General features: G+C 35.4%; 1 protein-coding gene and 1 long non-coding RNA gene across 3 annotated transcripts in view; one reads left to right on the forward strand and one right to left on the reverse strand.

Annotated features, from left to right (window-relative positions):
* Positions 1-4,084: 4,084 nt before the first annotated feature.
* Positions 4,085-25,839, reverse strand: part of TBC1D15 (TBC1 domain family member 15) — a 67,314-nt gene continuing 45,559 nt past the window's right edge. For both annotated transcript variants that reach the window (XM_028531650.2, XM_028531649.2), the window contains 7 exons: positions 18,949-19,065; positions 13,469-13,569; positions 9,580-9,679; positions 9,099-9,196; positions 6,528-6,644; positions 5,922-6,008; positions 4,085-5,206 (listed from right to left, as the gene is read on the reverse strand). In XM_028531650.2, the coding sequence (XP_028387451.1) occupies positions 4,985-5,206; positions 5,922-6,008; positions 6,528-6,644; positions 9,099-9,196; positions 9,580-9,679; positions 13,469-13,569; positions 18,949-19,065 (842 nt within the window). In that variant the 3' untranslated portion in view covers positions 4,085-4,984. The remainder of the gene's footprint in view (positions 5,207-5,921; positions 6,009-6,527; positions 6,645-9,098; positions 9,197-9,579; positions 9,680-13,468; positions 13,570-18,948; positions 19,066-25,839) is intronic.
* Positions 20,752-25,388, forward strand: LOC118499016. The gene is made up of 2 exons (XR_004901516.1): positions 20,752-21,327; positions 23,120-25,388. It is a non-coding gene; the product is annotated as an uncharacterized LOC118499016 (long non-coding RNA).

Genomic DNA, 25,839 nt, shown 5'->3' on the forward strand with positions numbered 1-25,839 from the left:
GGACTGACTGACCACTGACTACCAACCTCTGCCCTCTGTGGAGGATCAGCAGTGCAGGGGCGGAAAGGTGGTGCTCCAATGGAGTCTGTGGCTGTCTACTGCGTGCTCAGGCTCTGGGTTTTTCCAGGTGGTGCAGGGCAAGGTCAGCCTCCACCTGTGTTTTGCCCAGGCCACCCTGCTTGAGCTATAAAGCAACCTGAGATGGCTATGTTTCTAGGCTTAGAGATTCCCATGAAAAGCCAAGCTATGAATCTAGGCTGGCTGTTGCTAGTGCTCTGCCTAGGGGCACTTAGCAAGAGGTACAGGGGCTGAGGGGTCATTGAGGCCAGCTGTTGCTTATTTGATAGGATTAAGGAAGTTGTGAAACATAAGCCAAGACCAGCCATTCATATGGAAGAAGTCTCTGTTTACAGCTTGGGTAAGCCCATTAGTTGGGTGTGAAGGAGCCCCAGGGGTTTTCCAGGGAGTCTCAGGAGCCTCACGATGTAGGGTAAACAAAGTCAAGTCTGGCTCCCTCACCCAGATATCTAAGGAACAAAGATAAGCTGTGTTCTCATAGCCTTGAGTCTGGGTATGATAAACTGTATTCCCATAGTACTGAGTGGGTCTGCGTGCACAAAATCATGCTGTTACACAATATTTTGGCTCCCTGCTGGCTTTGTTTGCATTTAGTATATAAGGGAGGTAGGGGCTTCCCACTGGGGAACACATGGCTTGCAGCATGCATGGATCGTCCACCCTGGATTAAAGGTACATCAGCATACCCACCGCTCTGCAACTTTTCTTCCCTCTGCCTGAATCCCGGAACCTGTCTGGCCTTGAAATGTTGCAACACACAGGGGATCTCCAGGGTCATGTTTTCAGTAAGTTTCCAATTTTGTGCCGGGCTCATGCACAGCCATCCTGAACCACAGGGTGGACACCCCCATGTTAAAATCAAGAAACCACTTTTTTAAAATGTAGGGACTTGTGTACCTGACCACAGTCACAACATTAACCTAAGGAGATAAAATATATATGGTAGTTCTCTAACTTCAGGAGGCTCAGAACCTCTTGGATGCCTGTTAAAATGCAGATTCCTTGACCTGACTTCCAAAGATTGAGATTCCATAGGTCTGAAGTATAAGCGTGGACCTGAATTTTGATAATACAGACCAAGAATTTGGTAATGAGCCCTCTGAAGATATTTAACTAATGAAGTCTTAGCACATAAAGTCATTACCATGAGTAATAATTATTCTCACATTAAATAATTTGTAACAATGGTTCTCTACTTTAAGGAAAATGAATCTTTTAAGAAATGATGTGACCTTCCCCCCCAAAACACACATGTATACACACAAGACTTCAAATATGGTAAGAGGTAAATCACACCTTCCAAAAACCCCAAATAAAGGAACTCCAGCTATAAAGATGTTACCTTGTTATACAGTTGCCCACAAGTCAGGTGAAAACTAGGTTCTTCAATAAACATTTTGAGTTACTTTATACAAACCATATTTAAGAATGGGCATAATTACACAAATTTCCCATAAAAACTACTTGGCACCCATAAAAACCCTTGGAAAACCAAGTTCACCAAAAATCACTCTCTATCCCCAAAGAATGTTTTCCTTACTTAAAAAACTTCAGACATCATCAAGATCAAAGTTCCTAACATAGACGAGGAATCCTGGACACAGGAAACAATAAAAATGGAGATGTCCTTTTGCATTTAAGGAAGTACAAAAAGGTTTCCTAAAGACTTGTATCAGAAATGAAGTTTTTTTAGTTAAATTAGACATTACTTGAATTTTTAACAACTTTAAATATCACACTTCATACATTTTACATTATATTAAGGTATGAACCGAGTATCTTGTGAAAACTGGAAAACAATCTTTAAAAAGTGAGACTAACGAAGTTAACTGAATTATATATTTCAGCAATCTCAGTAGGTCAAGTTTCTACAGTATTTGCTAACTGGATTTTGTGGACTCTGATTAAGACTTTATCTAGCATTCTCTTCATGCAAGGACAACAAATGCAGAAATAAACAGGATTACATCAAACTAAAATCTTTTGCAGGGTGAAAGAAACCATCAACAAAACAAAAACACTACCCACCAAACGAGAGAAGGTATTTGCTAATGACATGTCTGATAAGGGGCTAATACCCAAAATATGTGGAGAACTCATACAATTCAACATCAAAAAATAAAAGTCCAATTAAAAAATGGACAGATCTCAATAGTCATTTCTCTCGAGGACATACAGATGGCCAACAGACACATGAAAAGATGCTGGACATTACTAATCATCAGGGAAATGCAAATCAATACCTCAATAAGATACTGCCTAACACCTGTCAGATCCACTATTTTCAAACAAAACAAGTAACAAAAGTTGGCAAGGATGTGGAGAAAAGGGAACCCTCATACACTGCTGGTGGGATTGCAAATTGGTGCAGCCATTTTGAAGAACAGTATAGAGGATCCTCAAAAAGTTAAAAATAGGCCTACTATATGACCCAGCAATGTCACTTCTAGGTATCTGCCCAAACAAAACAGTAACACTAATTCCAAAAGATATATGCATCCCTATGTTCAATGCAGCATTTGCAATAGTTAAGATATAGAAGCAACCTAGGTGTTCACTGATTTTGCAAATAAAAATGTATATATGTAAAAATATATATATACTCATATACATATATACACACAATGGAATATTAGCCATAAAAAGCAATGAAATACTGCCATTTGTGACAAGGGTGAACCCAAAGGGTATTATACTATGTGAATTAAGTCAGACAATGAAGGACAAATATGGTATGATTTCACTTAACATGTGGAATATAAAAAGCAAACAAACAAAACAGACTCATAGATACAGAGAACAAACTGAGGGTTGCCCGAGGGGAGGGGGATAGAGGGAAAGGCCACAAAGGTGAAGGGGCTTAAGAGGAAAAAACTTCCGGTTGTAAGTCACAGGGAGGTAACGTATAGAATGGAAAATATAGTCTGTAAATCATAACTCTGTACAGTGACAGGTGGTTACTAGACTTATTGAGATCACTTTGTAAGGTATATAAATGTTAAGTCACTATGTTGTACTCCTGAAACTAAAAAAATATTGAATGTTGACTATACTATACTAACAAAAATATCTAGCTATCACTTCCATATCAAAAATGCGCTACATATAAATTCGGGTGGTTTAGTAAAAATGTTTTAAAGTAGTTTTATAATAAAACTTGACAGAAGTTCAACTTATTAAATAAAGATTTTTTAAAACTCTGAAGTAGGTATCACATTATGTAGTGGGAACAGACGTCCAAAAAGCCCCTGTCTAGGACGAACAAGAAGGACATCAAGATGTTCTAAGCAATTTCCTGAACAGCAGGAAATGAAAGGCTGGACATGCTGAGTTTTTGATCAGTTTACTTCGTTTTTTCTGAATAAGCTTACTCATTATTAACTGATGAAAGATAAGACATATGATATTAAAAACCAACATCTAATGGTTCTACTGTCATGACTGTCAGTCAGTGCCTCAGTAGGAAAAAAATTTTATTTGGTTCCCTAGCTTTCTAGGGGGGATGTATCTATTAGACCATTTTAGAACTGCGTCACATTTTATATTATAAACATCGACTGTAGGAAGTTGCTTCACTGTGTCATGTAATTATATCCTGCATGGCAATAGTATGCCCAATTTCATGCCAGTGAACACTTTTTTTTCAGTTCTAAAAGGAGTCATTTTTCTTTCCCCTTTCCACAACTCATTCAAACAATTGTTTCAATCACATAAAAATATAAAACTTACTGGGCCCATCTTGAATTTTTTTCTCCTAATGAAGAACTAGCAAACTATACCTAGGTGTAATTTAACTGAAACCACTACTTTAATTTCAAATTTATTTTAATGATATGTACAGGAATTAACAAATTACAATTAAAATGGAATCAGTTATGCTAATTCCACATAACTTAAAATCATGCAACACTGCATGGTAAAAACAACAGTTTTGTTCATATACAAAAGAACACTATTTTGAGACTTGTGATAGTATACTGAAATTTTTGACAAGCTTTTTGCAGAGTATTTTATAAAAATTTAAAGACCTGATTAGTTAATACATTATTAGGAAAGATAATAAACATTATTAGTAAAGTGAGGATACAAGCAATTAATTTCAAAATTACACCATGTAAAGGGTTGAATGTAGTTTCATGAAATAAATGCTTAGTTAAGAAAATAGTTTTGAAAAAGATCTTATATTGAAGCTATGTATTAATTTTGTCAAATCAGGTTATATAAATCAATAGTCAAGTTTATTCAGTTAAAGAAAATATGCCTATCCTTTCTTATACTCATAAATAAGTACTTATACAGTCTTTACATACGAGAAGAAAAGTTCAATGTAAAAAATATACTGCCAATCCACTTATTATGGTTGAAATAACTCTTTACACATTAAATTGCATTGATGAAAATGTCCAATTTAAATCACATTCAACCAGCATAAATATTTAAGCTGAGTATTGTTGTAAACAATGGAGAAAAACAGATTATTTTATTTTGTTACTGGGTAGCAATCTACTTCTCAGCTTAGGATGCCATAGCAAGGCTTAACATTTAATTTAATCAAATCCAAACCCACTAAACTGAGTAAACAAAGTGAATGTTTTCAAAGTGCATAATTTCCAACTCATCCACTTGTAATATTTATCCAATTCCAGTTCATCAGCAAGAAAATAAAATGTACTCGGCTATAAAAATACTAAGGAATGTTATTGAAAAAGAAAGGCTATTTGGTAGAAGTAACTACAAAAATAATTAGTGTAAATCTTTGTAAAGCTTTAATGCAATAACATCAGTACACTTTTTTTCCATAAACTTTAAAGCATGATCATTACCGAGATTTTCAATTTCCGTCTTTCAAGTACTGGAAAAAAAGTTGCAACAAAGTGTCTCTTTAAAAATTAAACAACAAGAAGGATCATGCAGGTGTTAATCTGCTAACACTGGGGGACACTGGTATCTGTGGTGGGCTGTCATCTCTGGCTCCACTGGCAGCAAGAACAGGCAAGGAGGTACTCTGAAACGCAGGTGGGGGACAACTAGCCCTGCCCACATTTTCATCTTCACCAATGTCTGAATCTGGAGTTGTAACTTCACTGCTCTGAAGCCCCAGGATCTCACAAACTGCTTGTGGCAATTCCTGAATACGAAAAATCAAACACAGAACCATTATTCACTACAGAAGGAAACTACCCACAAAGTAACACTTCTAATGGAGACTATACTGATTCCAGAATCTGAACATTTGTTCTAACAGTGTAATTGTTATGTACCCTCTCAAACTTTCCTTCTCCACTCCAAATGAATTCCTAACCACTTTTTTCATTAAGTCATTCCCTGATCTTCTATTCTGAATGTAATCACTCTCCACCACACCCTACCACTCCCACATAGTTTACTAATATTTAGCATTTATTTAATTCTAATTATTTTTACAATGTCTTACTTACATAGTCCTTTCCCCTCAATAAACAAAGGTTCCTTAAAAATAAGAAGGTATTACTGACATATTTTGAACAGAATAGCTACCAAGTAAATCTTTATAGAACTGAACCAAAATAAGTATTTGGAACCATGAACAAATGACACAAAGACCATTGTTTAGTTAAATTCCACAGCCTCATTGGTTGTTACAGAAATGTTTTCATTCCTTTTGCCATTGTGCCTAGCATAATTAATCAACTTTTCAATTATGTGCTATAAATCTATGATAAACAAAATGCTAGCCAATGCTTTGTGTCTGGCTTCAACTTGCTAAAACTGCCATTTATATTACTTCTAAGAAAAACTCTTTCCTGACTTCAATCCACCAAAAACATACAAAATATCTTACAATTATTTAAAATACTGTGTACCTTGCATTTTACCATCTGTAGAGAAATTGCTTCTGCCTTGCACAGTATATCTTCCACATCAATTTTCATGGATAATTCATTGATATGCTAAAATGAATCAATAAAATAAAATGATAATCAAAATTAAAAGCACTACTATATTCTACTATATAATTTATTATGTTATATTTCACTGCAAATAAAATCATTAAAATAAAAATATTCACATACTACAAATAAACAGAAAATTCAATATATCTTTCCTTAGCCCCTCTTAGATCACTTCATGTTTTAAAGCTAAAAAATAAGCTTAAGTAACATTAAATCTAGCAGCTATCTCAAGTCTACCACCTCAAAGTTATAAGCAAAATACAATTTTTTTAAGAAAACTAAACTACATAAAAAAGCATTTGTTGAATTTTCTTTTTTCCTAATTAGCCAGGTAAAAACAACTGGCCAATATGTATTTGGTGAGCTGTCATTCTCAGTCAGGCCTGGTACTGTTACTGATACAACTGAAGTTACTCAAGGGATTCAATAATGCTCCCAGAAAATGTTTTCTGTATCTGTACAACCAAACAGACAAAAGAGCCAAAATATTAAAATCTAAATTAAAGGAATAATGACCTTAAGTATTTCATTAAAGCCATAATGCTTTTCCATTATTTGCTGCTTTTCAGATTCCAGAATAGCACAACAGAGAAGAAGGTGGAAATTTTTACATGGCAGTTCAGTCCACATTACCTATAAAACAAAACAACCATTTATTAAAATATATGAATTCTACAATATTTCCCTCATATATACAATGCTGAACTCTAAATGACTTCTATGCAAAGCAGAAGTTGCTAGATTGGTAGATCCACCGGTTTTCCAGTTAGCAAATGAGGTTACCTATGAAGTAACTAATGTCAAGCTTAACAATTATGTGAATCTGATGAATTCCAAATGTGGCTCTTTGGGTAACTAAAATAAACTAATCACCAAGTCTAACCAATATGATAAATGGCATTAATTAAGGAGCCATAGCAATGAGGTTAAGTTTAAGATGTCACAGGGTTAGAGGCATTTTCAATATTTTTCTGAACTTTAAATTCCATTTCTCACTTTTAAATCACCCTCAGTCTCTTTAAAAAGAAGAAGAAAGCTAAATCCTATAAATAAAAAAAGATCCAGTTATATAACACATGCAATGAAACTCACCCAGAGATAACTCTACATTTTAAACATTATTATATTTACTTTTTATTTTTTGGGGGGCAAGGGGAAGAGAAAGAAAGAGAGGGAGAGTAACATCAACGTGGGAGAGAAACACCCACTGGTTACCACTCGTACAAGCCCCAACCAAATGCGCACCCAGACATGTGCCCCAAAAAGGAATCAAACCAGCAAACTTCTGCTTTGTGGGACGATGACCAACCAAGTCACAAAGGTCCAGGCCTAAACGTCATATTAGAACTGTCAGAGTATCCCTGATTATGATAAACTACCCAAATGTGAATCAACTACCCAAAATTTATACCCAAATGCATAAAACGTTTGATCAACAACTGCACTTCTTCCTAACTAAGTAATGCCTTCAAATTTAAGGCCTCAATTTCCTCCTGGTTAACAGACAGAATTATTGCTGGACCCACATAACCATTGTATTAAAGCATGCCTGAAATGTTTTTACTTTCTTTTATCAGGAGTAAATAAAGTTGTATAATTTTCAGACTAATCTAATTTTTAAATGTTTAAATGAAACTTAATTAACCTCCAAGATTTCATTTAGAGTCCCAATGTATTTGTAAACACAGATTAGGGAATTATTCTAGTTATGTGGTAATAATATTCTCAATTCATCCTTTAAAAGAAGTTGAGATACTAATTTAACAAAATCTATAAACTTTAGAAAATTCCAGGTCAAGAATATGTGAGTTTTTCCTTTAAACTCCTGTTTCCTCATCTGGAAAATGTAGAGTATAAAATTATCTTTCCATTTTAAGGACTGTATTGACAAATGAAATATGGGGGGGTGGGGGGGGGAGAGAACATGTGGATTTTACCTAATTTCAAACAGGGGAAGCGATGATCCTTCAACACATGAGCTCCTCCAGTGATAACACAGTTACAATAAATATAGGAAACAATTTCTAGCCATAAAAGCCTCAGAGGGCACTGGGGTTGTTTCTATTGCATGTAAATCTATTTATCCAAATGAATTATCTCCCCTATCCTTTCCCTAGGAAAATTTCTGTAATCTCTTATTTTTATAAAGAAAACATAGCAATCAGCCGTTATGCCAATATTCTATTTTGATATTAGCAGATATTCGAAAAGAAAATAATGATTTTCTGGTTTTCATCAAGAGCTGCCCTGGATACCAAATGCAATGAAAGGGTACACACCACAAACCTGATCTTGAATATCCCCTAGATTTGGGGAGAGGGAAATGGGACTTGGGTGGTGATTAAAGAAGTTGATGATTTCTTTATTTTTTTTTTCCTTGGGGGGAAAAAAAGAGGAAAAAAAATATATATGGCAAAATGTTAAACATGGATGATAGTATGTGTGTTGTATTATTCTCAGTATCTTGTTCTAACTTAAATTTCTTCTACAAAGCAAAACACAAGTCAGCTCCATCCCAATAACTGACACTATGAATAAAGTGCCACTTCAATGTACTGACCTGTCACACTCTACACAATCAATACTAGAATGTGGCAAGTCCCCCTAGGAAAGAACAGACACAAATGGTCTAGAGAATTGGTTGTAGGCAACCAAAAGGCCCCAAATCTCTCATAAGAATTATGGTTTCCAGAAAAAGGCTCCAAAGACCAGATATTTAGTTTAAGATCATTAATTTTTTAAAAGATTTTATTTAATTATTGCGGGGGAGGGAGAAAGAGGGGCAGAAAAACATCAATGTGTGGTTGCTTCTCACGTGAACCCCACTGGGGACTTGGCCTGCAACCCAGGCATGTGCCCTGACTGGGAATCAAACCGATTACCCTTTGGTTTACAGGCTGGCACTCAATCCACTGAGCTACACCAGCCAGGGCAAGATTATTAATTTTTAAGGAAAGACAACAAACTATCAGAATTTTGAATACACTTGCTTTAGAAATTTCAGTTAGACTACTACAATCCATTTATAGTCTATAGAATAGATGTTTTCCATAATCAATATTACATTTGAATAATTTAAGAACTTACCTCCCATAATCGAAGAATATCTAGAAAACTAAATTCCCTTTTAAATCTGATTAAAAGCCATCTGAAGCAAAAATAAAGGTATCCAGAGTCCTGAGATTCTACACAGAAGAAAAAATATATATATGGCTTACTCTTATGCTAATTATCTCAGAATACAGTGACCTATTTAAACTCAAACTTTTCTATGCATCTTAGACTATTAAAAGCCCTACAGAATTAACTGTCTTGTAATTCAAGGAAACAATTCAATTTGCAGACTAACTTCTTTAAAAGAAAACAACCAAATAACAACAAATAATTAATTTTATAAACAAACTTTTAAGACATAATTACCCAAAGATAATTTGGTCCCACACTTTTACTCCTCAGAGGAACCCAGGCAACAGCAGTAGAATATATATGTCTTTAAAAGAATCACTTACATTTTGTCTGGGTACTACCCTACACTTTGCTGGGTGTATCTCTGATTCACTAACCTTACCTAAGTAATTGCAAAATCCACTGTCCAACAAGCGAAGTAAGGTACTTAGTTGAATTAGCTGGGTCTTCATGCCTTGCATTTGTTCTTCAAAATTTTGATGCTTCATAGAAGGAAACAGATGTTACCACATGAGTAATATTTAATAAATACTTTATTGTACATAACAACTAAACCATGAGTCTAAAGACAAATGTTGGACTAATATCACACTGGTTATATTTTTAAAAAGCTAAAAGGAACATTAAAAAGGAGGGAAAGAGAATCCTCAAACTAAGGAGTATTTTGTTCCCTCTACTCATTTGATTTAGATAAAGAATGTAGCAACAGCAACTACAGAATGATTGATATACTTATTTCTGACAACGAGTAAGAGATTTGGTGAAAGGAACACACATTTGGGGAATAAGCTTTTATCAAATCACTTCCACTGTTAAATATTTCTTCAAATTATCACATGACATAAAATTTCAGCTTTAACATGTATCTCATTTTAAATAATTGACTATTTCTTACACTTGATGACATTAGAGAAATCTATGTCAAAACCATCTTCTGACAATACTTGTTATATGCAGCTTGCAATTTAATATCTCCCACATGTGTAAAGGCCACATAATGTGTACTGATCAATGCAAAAAGATAACCCAGAAGCAGGTATGAAAATCCCACTGTCTTCTACTAAAATAGACATTAAAGAAAATGGAAATGTAAAACCATCTCTCTTCTCAGTAAATTTGTTTTTATTTTAAAAAACTTTAAAATAAAAACAAAATAAAAAAACATTTAAAAATGTTGTATGTGTTAAGGTATAGTAGGTTTACTGTTGTTTTTAAATGAATAAATATTTATAATTTTTTCAGTACTAAGTTGTTCATATGACAAACATCAATAAATATAACCCACATGAACAAATGCTCTTGTGGTCCTCAATAACATTTAAGAGTGTGAAGGGCTCCTGAGATCACAAAGTTTAAGAACTGCTGTGGTTTGCATGCTTTCAAAAATCTTCAAAGTTGAGTAGATTCCCTACCAACACACTTCAGTCAAAGGAGGGGGCAACAAAATAAATAAAAGGCACCTTAGATGATTCTGATCCCTTTAAAATGTGCCGGACCTCTCTATGGTGACCTCTGCCCTAACCCTGTGAAAAATCTGAGGAACATCCCCTCTCACACTTCTTAGTTTTCGAGACAAGAGCAGTGCTGTAATTTAAGTGCATATCAGAGAAATCACCCATTCTTGGTCAAAACAAAAAAAAAAAAATTAGAGGCTACTGATTCTCAATAAAGGAGTTTCTCTTTAATGATTTAAAGAATAGTTTAACAGACTAACATAAGCCTTTGAGATACCATTTCTTCACATTTACCCCATGGACCTGCAGGGGAAAGGCAGGACTAACTCTCTGATTAACAGCATCAGTTTTGTTACAGCCCAGCCAAAAGCCTAGTTGGTTTGCGAGTATCCACATGGCACGGCTATAAAAATAACCACTCCCAAAATGACAGAAGCCAACTTTGAAAGTAGCGATGCCTGGAGAAGAAGAAATAAGATCCACATGGATATACAAAGGGCTTCAACTGTATCTATAGGTAAATGTTTGTACACACATAGAATGGATACATATATATACACATGCATAAACATTATATGGGGGTAGGGAGTGAGGAGAAGAACAGGAGGGACTAAACTTTATGGCAAAATAAATGGTGGATATAAGAGAGCTCATTAGATTGTTTTGTAAATGTTTCCATAATTTTCTGTAACAAAGTCTATACCTAGAACATTAGATGTGAGAAAATATCAACAAAAGTAAATCTGCATACATCAGGTTCAGCCATCACAATAAGAAATAAAATCTTACATGAAATAAAGCTCTAAAACAAAATGGAGTTGAACAGCAGCAGCACCGACTTAGGACACTGAACAACAGCAATACAGTGAAAAATGGTCGTGCAGGTTATTTTGTTTCCAACACATGCCCTTTCATTCAAATTTTATGGAAAAAGGGATGTTAGTAGACAATATATTAAGAGATCTTTTTAAAATAAAGACTAGAAAAATCCCCAGACCATCCTCAGTGGAAAAGGCAAACACAGAGATCATTGGCTGTGATAAAGACAGAAGAACTTGAACTTTCATACACAAAAAATGACAGAGAGACTGGATGTGTGTATTACAGAAAGTAATGTGTGTATGTTCAGAAAGTAATCTTTACATTTGAGACCTAAATACATGCACACTTATGTATGCAATTGGTATTATAAGCCAATATATTTGAACATGCCAGTATTTCTTCAGTTTTATGAAAACTATTATTGTAAAAAACTAAACACAGTATGTTCATGTTAATTTTTTTGGAGTATCTACTATAGAGGTCTAAACTAAGCACTGGGGAAATATTCATGTGTTTATTCTACAAAAAGCTGTTGAATAAAAACCTATCAGGCATTAGGAAAATTCTGGAAGCATACCAGTGTACAGTTACGCAAAGACATGAACCCTTTATCAAGGAACGTACTAGCAGTAGTAAAAAGAGGGGTATATGTAGTGAAAAGAAGGTAAAACAACAAAAACACAAGGAAGGCAGACCAGGGTTTCTATACAATTATTATCAGTTGTACAGACCTTTATAATAAATGTCTCCAGTTTCTAGAGCACCTGGGAGTAATTGGAACTAAGAAGTCAGGTAAAATCAATCAATTAAAAAGGTCAGGAAGACAAACTATGATATTACTAGATTACTGCAATTAATAACCTTTCCAAATAATCCAAAAATATTAGTTTGTGGGAAAGAACTACATAATTTGAGTATTTATCAATTTAATAGCAAAAGATATTTTTAAGCCATCAAATCTTATCATGCATGTGGAAACACAGTAAGAAAGTGAGGATGAGTTGGAACCATGGATGAGACTTGAGGGAACAGACAAAAGTGGGAAAAATTGCAGGGGAAGAAAAATTGGCAAGCAACAGGGGAAGAACAGAAGTAATCAAAAAGGAGAAGGATACCACTTTCAAATTCCACATTTGTGTCCCAGAAACTCTAAGTTAAAACCTATATTACAAGGAAACATTTTAAATGATTACATATTCAAAATCTTTATTTCCCTGCAAGTCATTTCAATATCTGACATCAAGGTCCACCATGAAGCATATTAATCTTATTCTGAAACAGTACAGTGACCTATGCAGTCAAATCTTTGGGTTTCATATGCTTTATCACTCTTATACCCTCTGCTTTTTTTTTAAAGATAATCTGAGAAGACTGTTCTATTTTATTTTCTTGTTATACTGTCTCTGTACTATTGTCCTAGAACTCTACTGCCAAGATATATCAATGATAATAGATAAAATGTTCTTTGTAATAATATGTATATATAGATCAAGTTCAACTCTAATAACCACATGCTTCTGAGAAAATAACAGTGAATTACTAAGAGTTCACTGTCAGTGTTACCAACAGTTGAAATGCATCTGGAGAAAAATCAGTGACAAAATCCAAAATGTTCACAAAAGGTAAGGATATTACTTAGTATGACTAAGCTTTATCTCTGAAACAGATGATATGAAAGTTCAACTACTTCACAAAAACTGAATTCATCTATTTCATCAATATTCTGTAATGACTCACGGCATTTACTGATACTAAAACCTGATTGTTCTTGTACTACAGGCACTTTCTATCTACTTTTTGATTTAAAAATAATGCCAGCATTTCCAAGCCTCTTGAAAAGGCTATTTAAGAAAAAAAAAAAAAAAAAAACAACACAAAGCAATTTTCTAACACTCCATCCTAACTGGCTAAATATAAGCATCAATCTTATATAATAAGATTATACAACTTAAATTTTCAAATTAGTTTTATTAAAGGAAGGAACCTCATTCTTACCATTTGGTCCATGTAGGAGGCAAAGCACCAAAAGGCATCCACCTCATTTTCCATCACAAATAAAAGAGGGGAAAGTAAGTCACTCATTCCTTGCACATATCCTAAGAAGAAAAAAATAATCATGTCTCTGAAAACCTAAGCTTTATATATCCTTCTGTGCATATCACCACCATTTCACTTAAAATTTCTTTCCTTTGTTTCAGAAATTGGTAGATATGATGTTCATCAAGAAAAGAAAAGAAAAGAAAAGAAAAGAAAAGAAAAGAAAAGAAAAGAAAAGAAAAGAAAAGAAAAGAAAGAGGAAGTTTAGCAATCATGTAAGAAAGATGAGTGGTTTTAAATAGAGATGTCAAGCATACACACATCTCCCATTAGATGTCTTAGTGTAGATATCACTATCAAGGTGGGTAATAATTATTAATATTATTATGTTTATCCTCATCCAAAGACATTTTCTTTCATTGTTTTCAGAGGAAGGGAAGGGAGAAAGAGGGAAACACTAACGTGAAAGAGAAACACTGACTAGTTGCCTTCTAGTATACATCCCAACTAGGGCTCAAACCTGCAACCTGCGTACATGTCCTGGCCAGGAATCAAACCTGCAACCCTTTGGTCTACAGGAGAACACTCCAACCAAGCCACACTGGCCAGGATAATAGTGGGTAATATTATTTAAAAATAATGTGCAAAAGCATTATGAGAAAGAAGAGAGGTGGAGAGAAAACTCAAAAGAAACATCAAATTTAAGAGTACATATTCAGAAGACATTAAATAGTCAAACACGAAATCAAGGGAGAAGCTTTTTGTAAAAGTCAAGAGGATGAAAGCTGCCAGGCCAGAGTAGTAAACAGTGCCAACCTGCCTTGAATAAGCCAAGTAAACTAAGCACTAAGAAGGATCCAACTGCTTTAGTAACCAGATCATTGGTAATCTAAATAAAAGGAGTCACAAAATCATGTACCTCTTTTAAACAGTTGAGTCTATGTCTTCTTTCTTTTCTTGTTGTTCTATGCCCACCAAACATTGCTAGCAAATGGGTTTAACCCAATCAATATGTTGTGCCTAAGACTGCTACTTTAACCGCCTTCCTCTCAATACTATTACAATTTCAGTCATGACGCTAATTATAGCCCTTACTTAAAAGAAAAAATGGAAAATTAAAAGTCAGGCAGCCCCCTTAGTTAAAAATGACCAAAAAGTCTTGTTTGTACTTTTCACTTGAACATGTCAAGCATCTTATTTTTTAGCTCAAACTTATAAAACCCTCATTTCCTTAAGTGTTTTACAATTAGATTTTAGATAAGACATAAGATACTTGAAACAACAAAGGGACAAGAGCTCATACTAACCCTTCATGCATACATATTATCATTCAACTTTGGTAAGTTTTGTACATTTGTCAAAGTTACATGGAGATTTTTTCCCAGTGGTATCTTGGGAAGTCTGTGGAAATCAGTCTTTCATGTGCAGATACAAAGCTTACATTTTTATCATTCATCAAAATCTATGTACACTGAAGTCATTTAAAGAGCATACATTTTAAAAAGGAAGAGGATATTTCTGCTAGAAATGATATACAACTCTGCATCCCTCTTCCTAATTTGGAAGAAAACTTGAACAAAAAAAAATGATGTAGGAAGCATATAAGCCAAAGTCTCTTGAAAAATCTTAGACTAAATGTATAACAGAGAGGCACTCAAGGTCACTTCTGGATCTCCTTACAAATGAACATTTAGCTCCATCTGCTCTGAGCCTCTGCCCCATCATCTATTGCACAGGTGGCAAACACAAGCCCCAGGAGCCAAATCCAGCCCTCCACCTTGTTTCTACCCAGCAGCAGCACCAAGCTCCTTGCCCTTAGTTAAGGAGTAGTTAAATTCATACAGTCATAAAATTACATTTGGCCCTTTGAAGGCAACTGTGAGGCTGATATGGCCCCCAGTGAAAATGACTAAATGTAAACATTTCTACATACTTTTGCAGATGCTTTTTAAATGCAGTTGTGGTGACTAATTTTTTGTCAGCCTGAGTGGGCCACAGGAGGACCAGATGTCTGTCTTGGTAAACATTGTTTCTGGGAATGCCTATTGAAGGTATTTCTAGAGGGGATTAGCATTTGAATTGGAGAAATGATTAAAGCAGATGGCCCTTCCCAATGTGGGTGGACAAAAGCAAAACCACTGAGAAGGCCTAAGCAGAATAAAAAGATGGAGAGAGGCTGAGTTTGCTCTCTGACTGATTGCTTGAGCTGGGACATCAACCTTCTCCTACCCATGGTGTTTCTGGTTCTCATACCTTCAGACTTGAACTGGTGTCTACACCACTGCTCCTCTGCTCTCAATTCTTACAAACTACAACACCAGCTTTCCTACGCCTCCAGCTTATAGATGCAAATTGTCAGACTTCTTTTTCGTGTGTGTGTGTGCACGCGCATGTATACATATAATCTTAACAGTTCTGTTTCTCTGGTGAACCCTGAACTAATAGAAGGAAAGAAAAAGTAGTTTGGAAGAAAGACTAAATTGTTATCATCAAAACTTTCCTACATGGCCCTAACAGAGTGAAAGCAGTAACATAAAGATTAAATGAATTAAAGCATGAAAGAAATCTGATCTGAATTAAACAAAGTGCAAAAGATTACTACCTGACCGGGTCTGACTGACTGCATATGGTCTACAATAGAAACATTTCAAAGGGTGCTATTCAAAAGATGTACAAAGCACCTTTCCTCTGGAAAAAAATGTGCTTTATTATAAAGGTACAATTAATAAAAATTTATGAGAAGCTAATTTAAGCCTGAGAATTCAGCTTTCATAAAGCATCACTACCATATTTCTTCTCCAAGTCTTAGCTAAAGCAAGTAGGCAAATTCATCTTTGTATTCTAGTTGCTTTTAATCTATTTTATTTTACACATGATGTTCATTGGAGTATGTCATGAGTTGCCGGGGTGGAATTAATGTACAAATTCCTTTTAATTAAGGAAAGATTAAAGCTGTTTAAATTAGCATTCAGTGACACTCAGAATCTGCACTAGGGTTGACTGATGCACATCTTAATCAGCACTACCACAATTTCTGAAGTAGTTCCCTAAACTTATTTTCATAGCGAATTTGTTTCAGTGGAGAGGTGTGAGAGATGATCTCCTTACCATCCTAGGGTATACTCTCACACTGATAAGGAAAATTTCATCTACATGTAGCTCATTTTTCCAGGTTAACTGAACTTTAAGGCCTTAAAGTATCAAATTTTAAAAAATCTTACCAGTTGGAAATCATTTTTTTTACATTAAGCACTTCCTGCCTTCTTATATACAGTATTTTAAGTATAATTTCACTTTTTATTGGTTATTTAGGACTATCATTATGAACACACACTGTAAAAAATATACCTCCCATAGACACATCTGGGTGTGGGGTCTTTGAACTAACTAAAAATTGCTTCTCCTTGAGTTCTTCTATCACTTTTGGTAATTTTTATCTTCTGTCTGCTTTTAATTTTTGGCTCCTTCCTCACTATTAATGAGATTATATTCAATATAAATATACCTATATCTACTTAATCTATGGGCTAAGAACGTAAACAACTGAATACGACAGAATCACCTATAAGAGTAAACTTATAGCCCAAGGTCCTTTGCTATGAGTAAAAGGCAAGACATTTGGTCCACTGCTTTATGCAAACTACCTTGGCTTCTTACAAGACCCGAGTTCTTAATGGGAATCTTGGCTATGTTTCAGATAACTTAAGTGTTTAACTAGAAAGAATGTAGAGTTAATACAGACAAATTAAAACAGCAATTTGTCCAGTTAGCTGATCTGGACCTATGCCCTGAAAAAACCTGAGCATTCAGGAACTCCTGCTGAGGCTATGAATGAACTCCTACCTCAAAATGACAATCAGAGAGTTCAGGGCAACACCTCTTGCTCCCTAGGACGATGGTTGTTCTATTCCCTCCAGTGGTAATAGAAACCAAAATGGCAAAGACCTGGGGTGCAGGATGTATATTGGCAAGATTGCCAGCCAGAAAGACCAGGGTCTCCACCCCTTGGTCCAATATTTACTACCTGAGCAACCTTCAATCACTCTCTGAATCAATGTAACCTTATTCATAAAGTAGGCATTATTTTTCCACTTCTTCAAAAGGCTGCTATTAGAATCCAAATCCAAATCAACTATGGTAGCACTATATAACCCAAAAAGCACTCTACCAATGTTTTCAATGATCCAATCTGAGATTCATTATAGGTATGATAGATAGGTCTGGACAAATTTTAAAGACAAATCTGTGGTTTTCAACTTCTGTCACCAAAGGGGCTAATGCCTTAAGATCCACCACAGAATTTATATCTTCCCCTAATTTACATATAAGAAGCCAAGAGGAACTCACATAGATACAAATGGTAAAGAAAATGTACCCATAATTCAAGGTTTACTTGCATTTAATATGCAGAATATCCAATTACCTTCTCCCAAGATGTCTCTAGCTGTAGTAAAGTAATCTGGAAAACACTTATTTCCACTATCCTCTACTTGAGAGTCACTCACACATGGTAGGTACCTCAGAAATTTCCCATTGCTTATATTTGTTTAAAGATTTATGCTTAGGGAATTTGTTGGTCCTTTAAAGAAACAGCTCAAGTTCTCTTGCCCCTTAAAACATTGGTTCCTTAAGTTTTCTATCCCTTCGCATCTCTTTCCCATGCAATCCCCAACTCTCACCTCCAGTCCCAGTCTTTCCAACCCATTCTTGGTAGGGAACAGACTTACCAAGAAAAGAAAATAAAGTTCTACATGCCCTATATAATCATCTGCACTGTCTAACATACCAAATCAGTATTTTCCTTAACAAGGGAGTACATTTATCAAACAAAGATTCCAAAACATTCTCATTTCACAGAATCCTTCACGTCTCAGTAAATTTTTCCAAGGGACCCCTAGACTCAAACAATTAACAATTCCATTTATTTAGTATTTAGATCCAAAAAACTTAAGTTTCTATGCCCTGTGAACTTAGCACCTGTTGGGCACTACACTACTTCTCAAACCTTGAAATCCAACTGGATACTACCGTCCTCATTTCTGTTCTTCAATCATTTTTCACCAGTACTTGCTTATCAAAGCAAAGCTAAAAATACTACTTTGCAAAGATACAACTTCATCAGCAGGAATGTGGTGATCTAATGTTGAAATCCTAAACTGTTTCAGCTAGTGGTTAACAGCTAAGATGTTACTATATTTCCCTCAAAAATTTAAAATAGCCCACGCTGTCCCCGTGACTTTACTATAACACAGTGCCCCTCAGTGCACAATGTGGGAACCATGGCCTTGTAAAAATTCCCAGCGCCCTGTAGAACAGCTCCTACAAAAACTAGGCCACAGAGCTATTATATTACATATGTCTAACAGGTTAATAAATTGAAATTCTAGAATAAATATAAATTAAATCTTTTAAAATTAGAATATTAGAAGAGAACTTACCTAAATCAAAGTCATACATACAGTAGGTCATCAAAATGTCATGAAGCAAAATCAACCCTGGATTATCTTGGCCTTCATAAAACTTGTTTGTTCGATCTGTTCTGTTAACATCTTTTTCTGAGGAGGAAAATCATCACATATTTGAAAACCTTTCAAAAAAGATTTTTATAAAGCTCACACCTTACAAGTACAGGATTATTTTCCTTGCCATTAATTTTATTCTCTCGCCAATCCCTGACTTAATGAAAATAATTCATCCAATTCCATTTCAAATATGCAATAAAGTAGCATTTTGGAATACTTTTCAAAAATTAGTCTACCTCCTCATGGGTATATTTTAAAATATACTTCAGTTTTTATCTCAACACAGAAATCTTTTAACTGGATAACTGGCAATACTTCCCATTAACTAAAAGCAAAACGAAGTAATAATTCACATTAGTTAGCAATTAAAGTGCCAGTCATAAATGCTTGTGATTAGGCAATATTATTTGAAAACAGTAATGAAAAAAGCTAGTATACAGTCAAGTATAATCAAAGAGATTTGTTTCATTCACATTTGCTTCATTCATTATGAGAAGTATTATCAGTTTCTTTGTTGTGTCCCATAATCATCTTCAATACAAATTATCTCCTTTTTCTCATATATACATTATTCAGTTTATACATTAGTATAAGCAATTCATTTTAATTTTGAAAAAATGAAAACCCAGATTTTGCTGAAAACGATTTCACGTCATTAAAAAGAGATCTGAAAATATCACTATAAGAATATCCCAAGTTATACAGACAATTCAACTTATAAACACTGATGCCTATTAAATGTATCTTGGAAAGACTTTATAACTAAAAAAACAAAGGCATTCCTCTAAATTAAATCCCTAGAATTTTTTTAAACTCAAATGATTAATTTACTCTATAACCAATTCTGTTTAACAGTTATAAATGACTCCCACTCCCCCTTAAACTGAATAATTTGAAAACATTCTCAGTACTTGTGGTGAGATGGGGAGGTATTATACAACAGAGCAGAATCTAACACAGAAGATGACTTAAGCTTAGGTTCCGTAAGAACATTTAAAAATTTTATTAGAACAATATTCTAGCTTTCTGTTAAAATACACTACATTAGACTTAATGAAAGGAAGTATATATCTACAGAATGGTGAATATATCTTTCAAACTAGTGAGGAAAAGCAATACCAGAAAAACCATGCTACAAATGCAAAATTTCATTTAAAAATGTCAAAATATTTGTTTCATATCACAGTTAATAAAGAGTACATAAAAGGGGTTTTTTTTGTTAATTCAAACACAACTTACACAGTCATAATGCCAATCTAGATTATCTGGCTTAACAGATGTTTTAAACATAGTAAAAAGTTATTTGTGCCCTCACGATCTACTTTTCTCCTCTTTTATATTTCTGCCAGGCAGAAAACAAAAAGGGAACAGAAACACTATTTTATAACAGATGTATTTCTAGAAACTATTTCTAGGAAAAAAAATGAGTACTCAAGTTAAAAAAATAAAACCCTCATTAAATCCAATTCTCCATCTAACTTGATGTATCTAAAAAGCTGAAGAAAAACACAGCCATGCTAACTAATCCCATCTTGCATTCACCACCACTAACCCCTCTTATCCATTCCCTCTACATACTCATGTAACTATTTTAGAACTTCTTTCTCCTCAAGCCTCCAACACATGATCTTTTCTTCTCTAACCTCTTCAGTTTTCATACTCAACCCAACTTACTCCAGCCTCATATCTCTACTGTACTTCAAATATGCAGAGACCCTGGAATAGAAAAAAGTGTACCATGTTTCTTTCTGCTTGGAATGCCCCTCACCTAGATACCTACATAGCTCACCAATCCCCCTTTTCCAGTTTCTACTCAAATACCACCTTTTCAAAAAAAAAAACCTTCTCTGGTCATCCAAGTGAAAAACAACACAACACATAAATCCCCTAACCGTTTTCCCTGCTTTATTTTTCTATTAAGCACTTATCACCAACATACCACGTACGAGGGAGAACCCAAGAAAAACCAGAAATTTATAAAAAATTGTGTATTTATTCTTACATGTTTAAACTTCAGTCACCTTCAAAATACTCCCCATTTGATGCAATATACCTATCAAGATGTTTTCTTCCACTGCCCAAAAAAGTTTTGAACTCCAATTTTGGTGCCTTATAGTGCTGCTGCAGATTTTTATTTTACCTCTTCCACATAAGCAAAACATTTCCCTTTGAGGACTTTTTTCACCGGGAAATAAGAAAAAGTCACTCAGGAGATCAGGTGAATAGGGAGGGTGGGCAGAGGGGTCATGGCATTTTTGGTCAAAGATTGCCGAACATTCAGCACAATGTGGGCAGGTACACTCTTTTTTTAAAAAATATATTTATTGATTATGCTATTACAGTTGTCTCATTTCCCCCCCTTTACTCCCCTCCACCCTGTACCCCCTCTCCCACCCATATCCCCCCTTTAGTCCTGTCCATGTATCATGCTTATAAGTTCTTTAGCTTCTACATTTCCCATACTATTCTTACCCTCCCCCTATCTATTTTCAACCTACAATCTATGCTACTTATTCTCTGTACCTTTTCCCCCTCTCTCCTCCTCCCACTCCCCTGTTGCTAACCCTCCTGCTGCTAACCCTCCATGTGCCCTCCATTTCCGTGGTTCTGTTCCTGTTCTAGTTGTTTGCTTAGTTTCTTTTGGTTTTGCTTTAGGTGTGATTGTTAATAATTGTGAGTTTGCTGTCATTTTACTGTACATGTTTTTTCTTTATCTTCTTTTCTTAGATAAGTCCCTTTAACATTTCATAAAATAAGGGCTTGGTGATGATGAACTCCTTTAACTTGACCTTATCTGAGAAGCACTGTATCTGCCCTTCCATTCTAAATGAAAGCTTTGCTGGATAGAGTAATCTGGGATATAGGTCCTTGTCTTTCATGACTTGGAATATTTCTTTCCAGCCCCTTCTTGCCTTAAGGTCTCTTTTGAAAAATCAGCTGACAGTCTGATGGGAACTCCTTTGTAGGTTACTGTCCCCTTATCTCTTGCTGCTTCTAGAATTCTCTCCTTCATTTTTACCTTGACTAATGTAATTATGATGTGCCTTGGTGTGTTCCTTCTTGGATCCAACTTTTTTGGGACTCTCTGAGCTTCCTAGATTTCCTGGAAGTCTATTTCCTTAGCCAGAATGGGGAAGTTCTCCTTTATTATTTGTTCAAATACGTGCTCAATCTGTTGCTTTTCCTCTTCCCCTTCTGGTACCCCTATAATTCGGATGTTGGAACATTTAAAGATGTCCTGGAGGTTCCTAAGCTTCTCCTCATTTTTTTTTTAATTCTTATTTCTTCATTCTTTCCTGCTTGGTTTTTTTTTCTTCCTTCTGGTCCACTCTATTGTTTTGAGTCCCAGTTTCCTTCCCATCGCTCTTGGTTCTCCGTGCATCTTCCTTCGTCTCTTTTATGGTAACCTGAATTTTTTTCATGTAATTTGTGCCCAAAATCAACCAATTCTGTGAGCTTCCTGATCACCAGTGTTCTGAACTGTGCATCTGATAGAGTGGCAATCTCTTGGTCGCTCAAAAGGATGAGCCCTGGGGCATTGATCTGTTTTTTTATTTGAGACGTGTCGCTCCTGTTACAGTGAGGGGCGGAGCCTTAGGTGTTCACCAGGGCTGGGCACCCCAGCCGCTAGGTTGTGGCGTCGTATGTGGGGGCGGGGGCAGGAAGGAACAATGGTGGTAGCTCTGCCCTCCCAGGATCCCAGAGGTTGCTCGCTCTGCCCTGGTTCACAATCGCAGCCTCACTGGGTCCGCCAGTTGCCGCTCTCGTACTCAGGGTCCACCCGCTGCGATCTTGCATGCTCTGGATGGCCTACGGATGGCTCACGCACTCCCTGTTGCCCTCTGCGCCCAGTTCTCCCTGTTCTCTGCACTCCGAGACCCGAGCCTGGCTGCAGCTTGTCTCCACCCCTCCTACCGGTCTGGATGAACGGGTCTACTTCAACTTCTTGGCTGTCCGACTTCCATTCAGATAAATTCTCTGTCAGTTCTGGGTGTTATTCCGCCTCTAAATTGTTGTTGTTCTAATCTTGGTTGTATGTGGAGGTACGGTGCGTCCACCTATGCCTCCATCTTGCTGGAAGTGGCAGGTACACTCTTAAATCACCCATCATGAAATGGGAAAATGTGTTGAAAAGAGTTTTCAAAACAAATTCACTGAGCCAAACACAGCCTCTCACAACAATGTCAACTGGTACACTGATACAGGTGGATTTCTAGAACATTCACTTAGCAGGGCAAGCTGGTACTACAAGGTGCCCACCCTTCAGAAGATAATTCCAGGGTTTTGGGGGTCCCCCTGTCATGTATTATTTATCTTTTTTACTGTCATTTCCCCTCCACAGGAACAGAAGCTCCTTGAGGACAAGAATTTTGCTTTGTTCCCTGATGCCTAGAGAAGAACCTACTACATAATAGGCACTGAGTAAATATTGAAAAAATGTGGGAATGCTTAAAATAATCACTGTGATTTTCAAAAAGATCCTTGGTGATTCTAATGGGCAGCCAAAGTTCAGAACCACTGCTCTAAAGACTGGCATTCCTGGGTCTTCTTATCCATCTCTTTTTTTCTCTAGGTGATGACCTTTATTCCCATGGATAATTATACTGTAAATACCCAAACTACTCCAGATTATTCAATTAGCCACTTGACATTACATTTGTATGTCTCACCTTAAGGTACAGTACACATATACAACATCTAATTAAATTTCACCATACCCCATTCTCCTCATCTCAGTAAGTGATACCACCCAACTGCCCAGTATCTCATGTCAAAAAATGCAGTCCCATTCTTGATTTCTTTTTCCCCTTTATATCCCACATTTAATCAGGTCTTATTAATTCTATCACCAAAATAAATGTTGAATACATCTATTTCTCTACATCTCCACTAACCATCTCTTATTTGGAGTCATTTCTACTAATTGGTCTCCCTGTTCCTACTCTTAACCTTGATTTAATCCCTTTTCTACACCGAAGAAAAAATTAATTTTAAAATATAAATAAGATGGTCTTACTTAAAATGCTCCAATAGTTTCTCTTCATACTTACAATCCAACTTCTTGGCACAATCCACAAGGCCTAGAGCTTACCTGTGTATTTTCTAATAAAGTGAGTTTATACCAAATAGGGAAAAAAAGTTTTTAATAATCTTTCCTAAAAAATACTTCTGGAAAATTATTATGGAAAAAGAATGCTTTGAAACCTACGTATGTATACTTCTGGTAGAAAGCATGGTATAGCTAAAAGGTCACTTCATTAAGAATTAGGTTTGATTATGAATGAGTATGGGCTATGGAACTAACAAAACAGATTACTAAAGATTACTAATTACTAAACAGATTACTTTCCTGCACTTTAATTTTATTATCTGCTAAAGAGTGAGAAAATTATCTGCTAAAGTATGTCTCAATTCAAATTACATTATAGGGATTTAAAACACCTAACTTTTCCTCCAATCTCCTAGAAAGAGTGAGAAAAGGACACAAGAAAGATTGAGAGGATCAGAGCCATCATCACTGTTGCTTCATAAAAATGGAAGAGGATCTGACACATGGAAAGAAAAGATTAAAATACTGGATTAGCTGATCTTTAGGATTCCGTATAGTTCAAGTATTTCATGTCCAAGCAGGAAAAAGGAGTCTGTAATCTTTTTCCCTAGTGAAACTGAAAACAGCAGAGGGCTTCAGTGGGCAACTTCGGATAATGCTATGCTTCAAGATCCCCCACCTTTTCCTTAGCAAGACAAAGAATAGTTTATTCTGCTGTAATTTATTTTCAGAAAAATAAAATTCTTTTTCAATCGAAAGTACTATTGCCAAAAAGATCTCTATACTTGTCTTTTGTGTCCAAAAACTACCAAATCTATTATGTTGGGCTTTTAGGGATTTTCTTTTTCTTCCACGGGATGGTGGTGATAACCATGAGGGTACAAAAACATCCCTCTATTTTCACTCATAAAGCTATAGATAAACAAATCCAAATAAAATAACAGAATTTAAAAAATAAGTTCCACTATGATCCAAAGCTATCCTAAAATTACCTAGAGGTGAGGTAATAAGCCAGTTAAGAACACTGAAACTGGGTATTGTCCTATTAACCAGCTGACCTTGGATAAGTCATTAGGCTCTCAGTGCTTTAGCTTTCTTATCTGTAAAATGGAGATTACGAACTGAAACTTTTCAGGTAAGACATGTACAGCAATAACTATGCTTTCCTTCAATAACGTATACCAACCTAGTCTTCACCCTAACAGCCAGATACCCTAGTACTCACTATTTGGAAATAAGTCTAATTTTCTTATGTAAATTCTATCATGCACTTCTTTTTTAGGACTAGTTATTCAATTAATAAAAACTGACAAAAACTTATTATCTATCTGGAGTCATTTAATTAAAAAATGAAATACATGTGTATTTAGAGAAGGTCTGGAGGGATATAAACCAAAATCTATTAAACACAGTTATCTCTGGCCCTGGCTGGTTTGGCTTAGTAGGCTATAGCATCTCATAATGGAAAGGCTCCAAGTTTGATACTGGTCTGGGCAGGTAAGGGAGGCAACCAATTGATGCTTCTCTCTTGTATCAATGTTTTTCTCTCCCTTTCTCTTTCTCTAAAAGCCATAAAAAAATGTCCTTAGGTGAGAATTAAAAAACAAAAGTTATTTCTGAATGACAGAAACAAACTAACTTTTATTTTCTTTTTGCTTATATACAGTTCCTTTTTAAATTTTTTATTTATTGATTTTACAGATAGGGAAGAAAGGAAAGAGAGCAAGAGAAACATTGCTTTGCTGTTCCATTCACTG

The sequence above is a fragment of the Phyllostomus discolor genome, chromosome 2 (assembly GCF_004126475.2).
Source record: "Phyllostomus discolor isolate MPI-MPIP mPhyDis1 chromosome 2, mPhyDis1.pri.v3, whole genome shotgun sequence".
Classification (NCBI taxonomy): Eukaryota; Metazoa; Chordata; class Mammalia; order Chiroptera; family Phyllostomidae; genus Phyllostomus; species Phyllostomus discolor.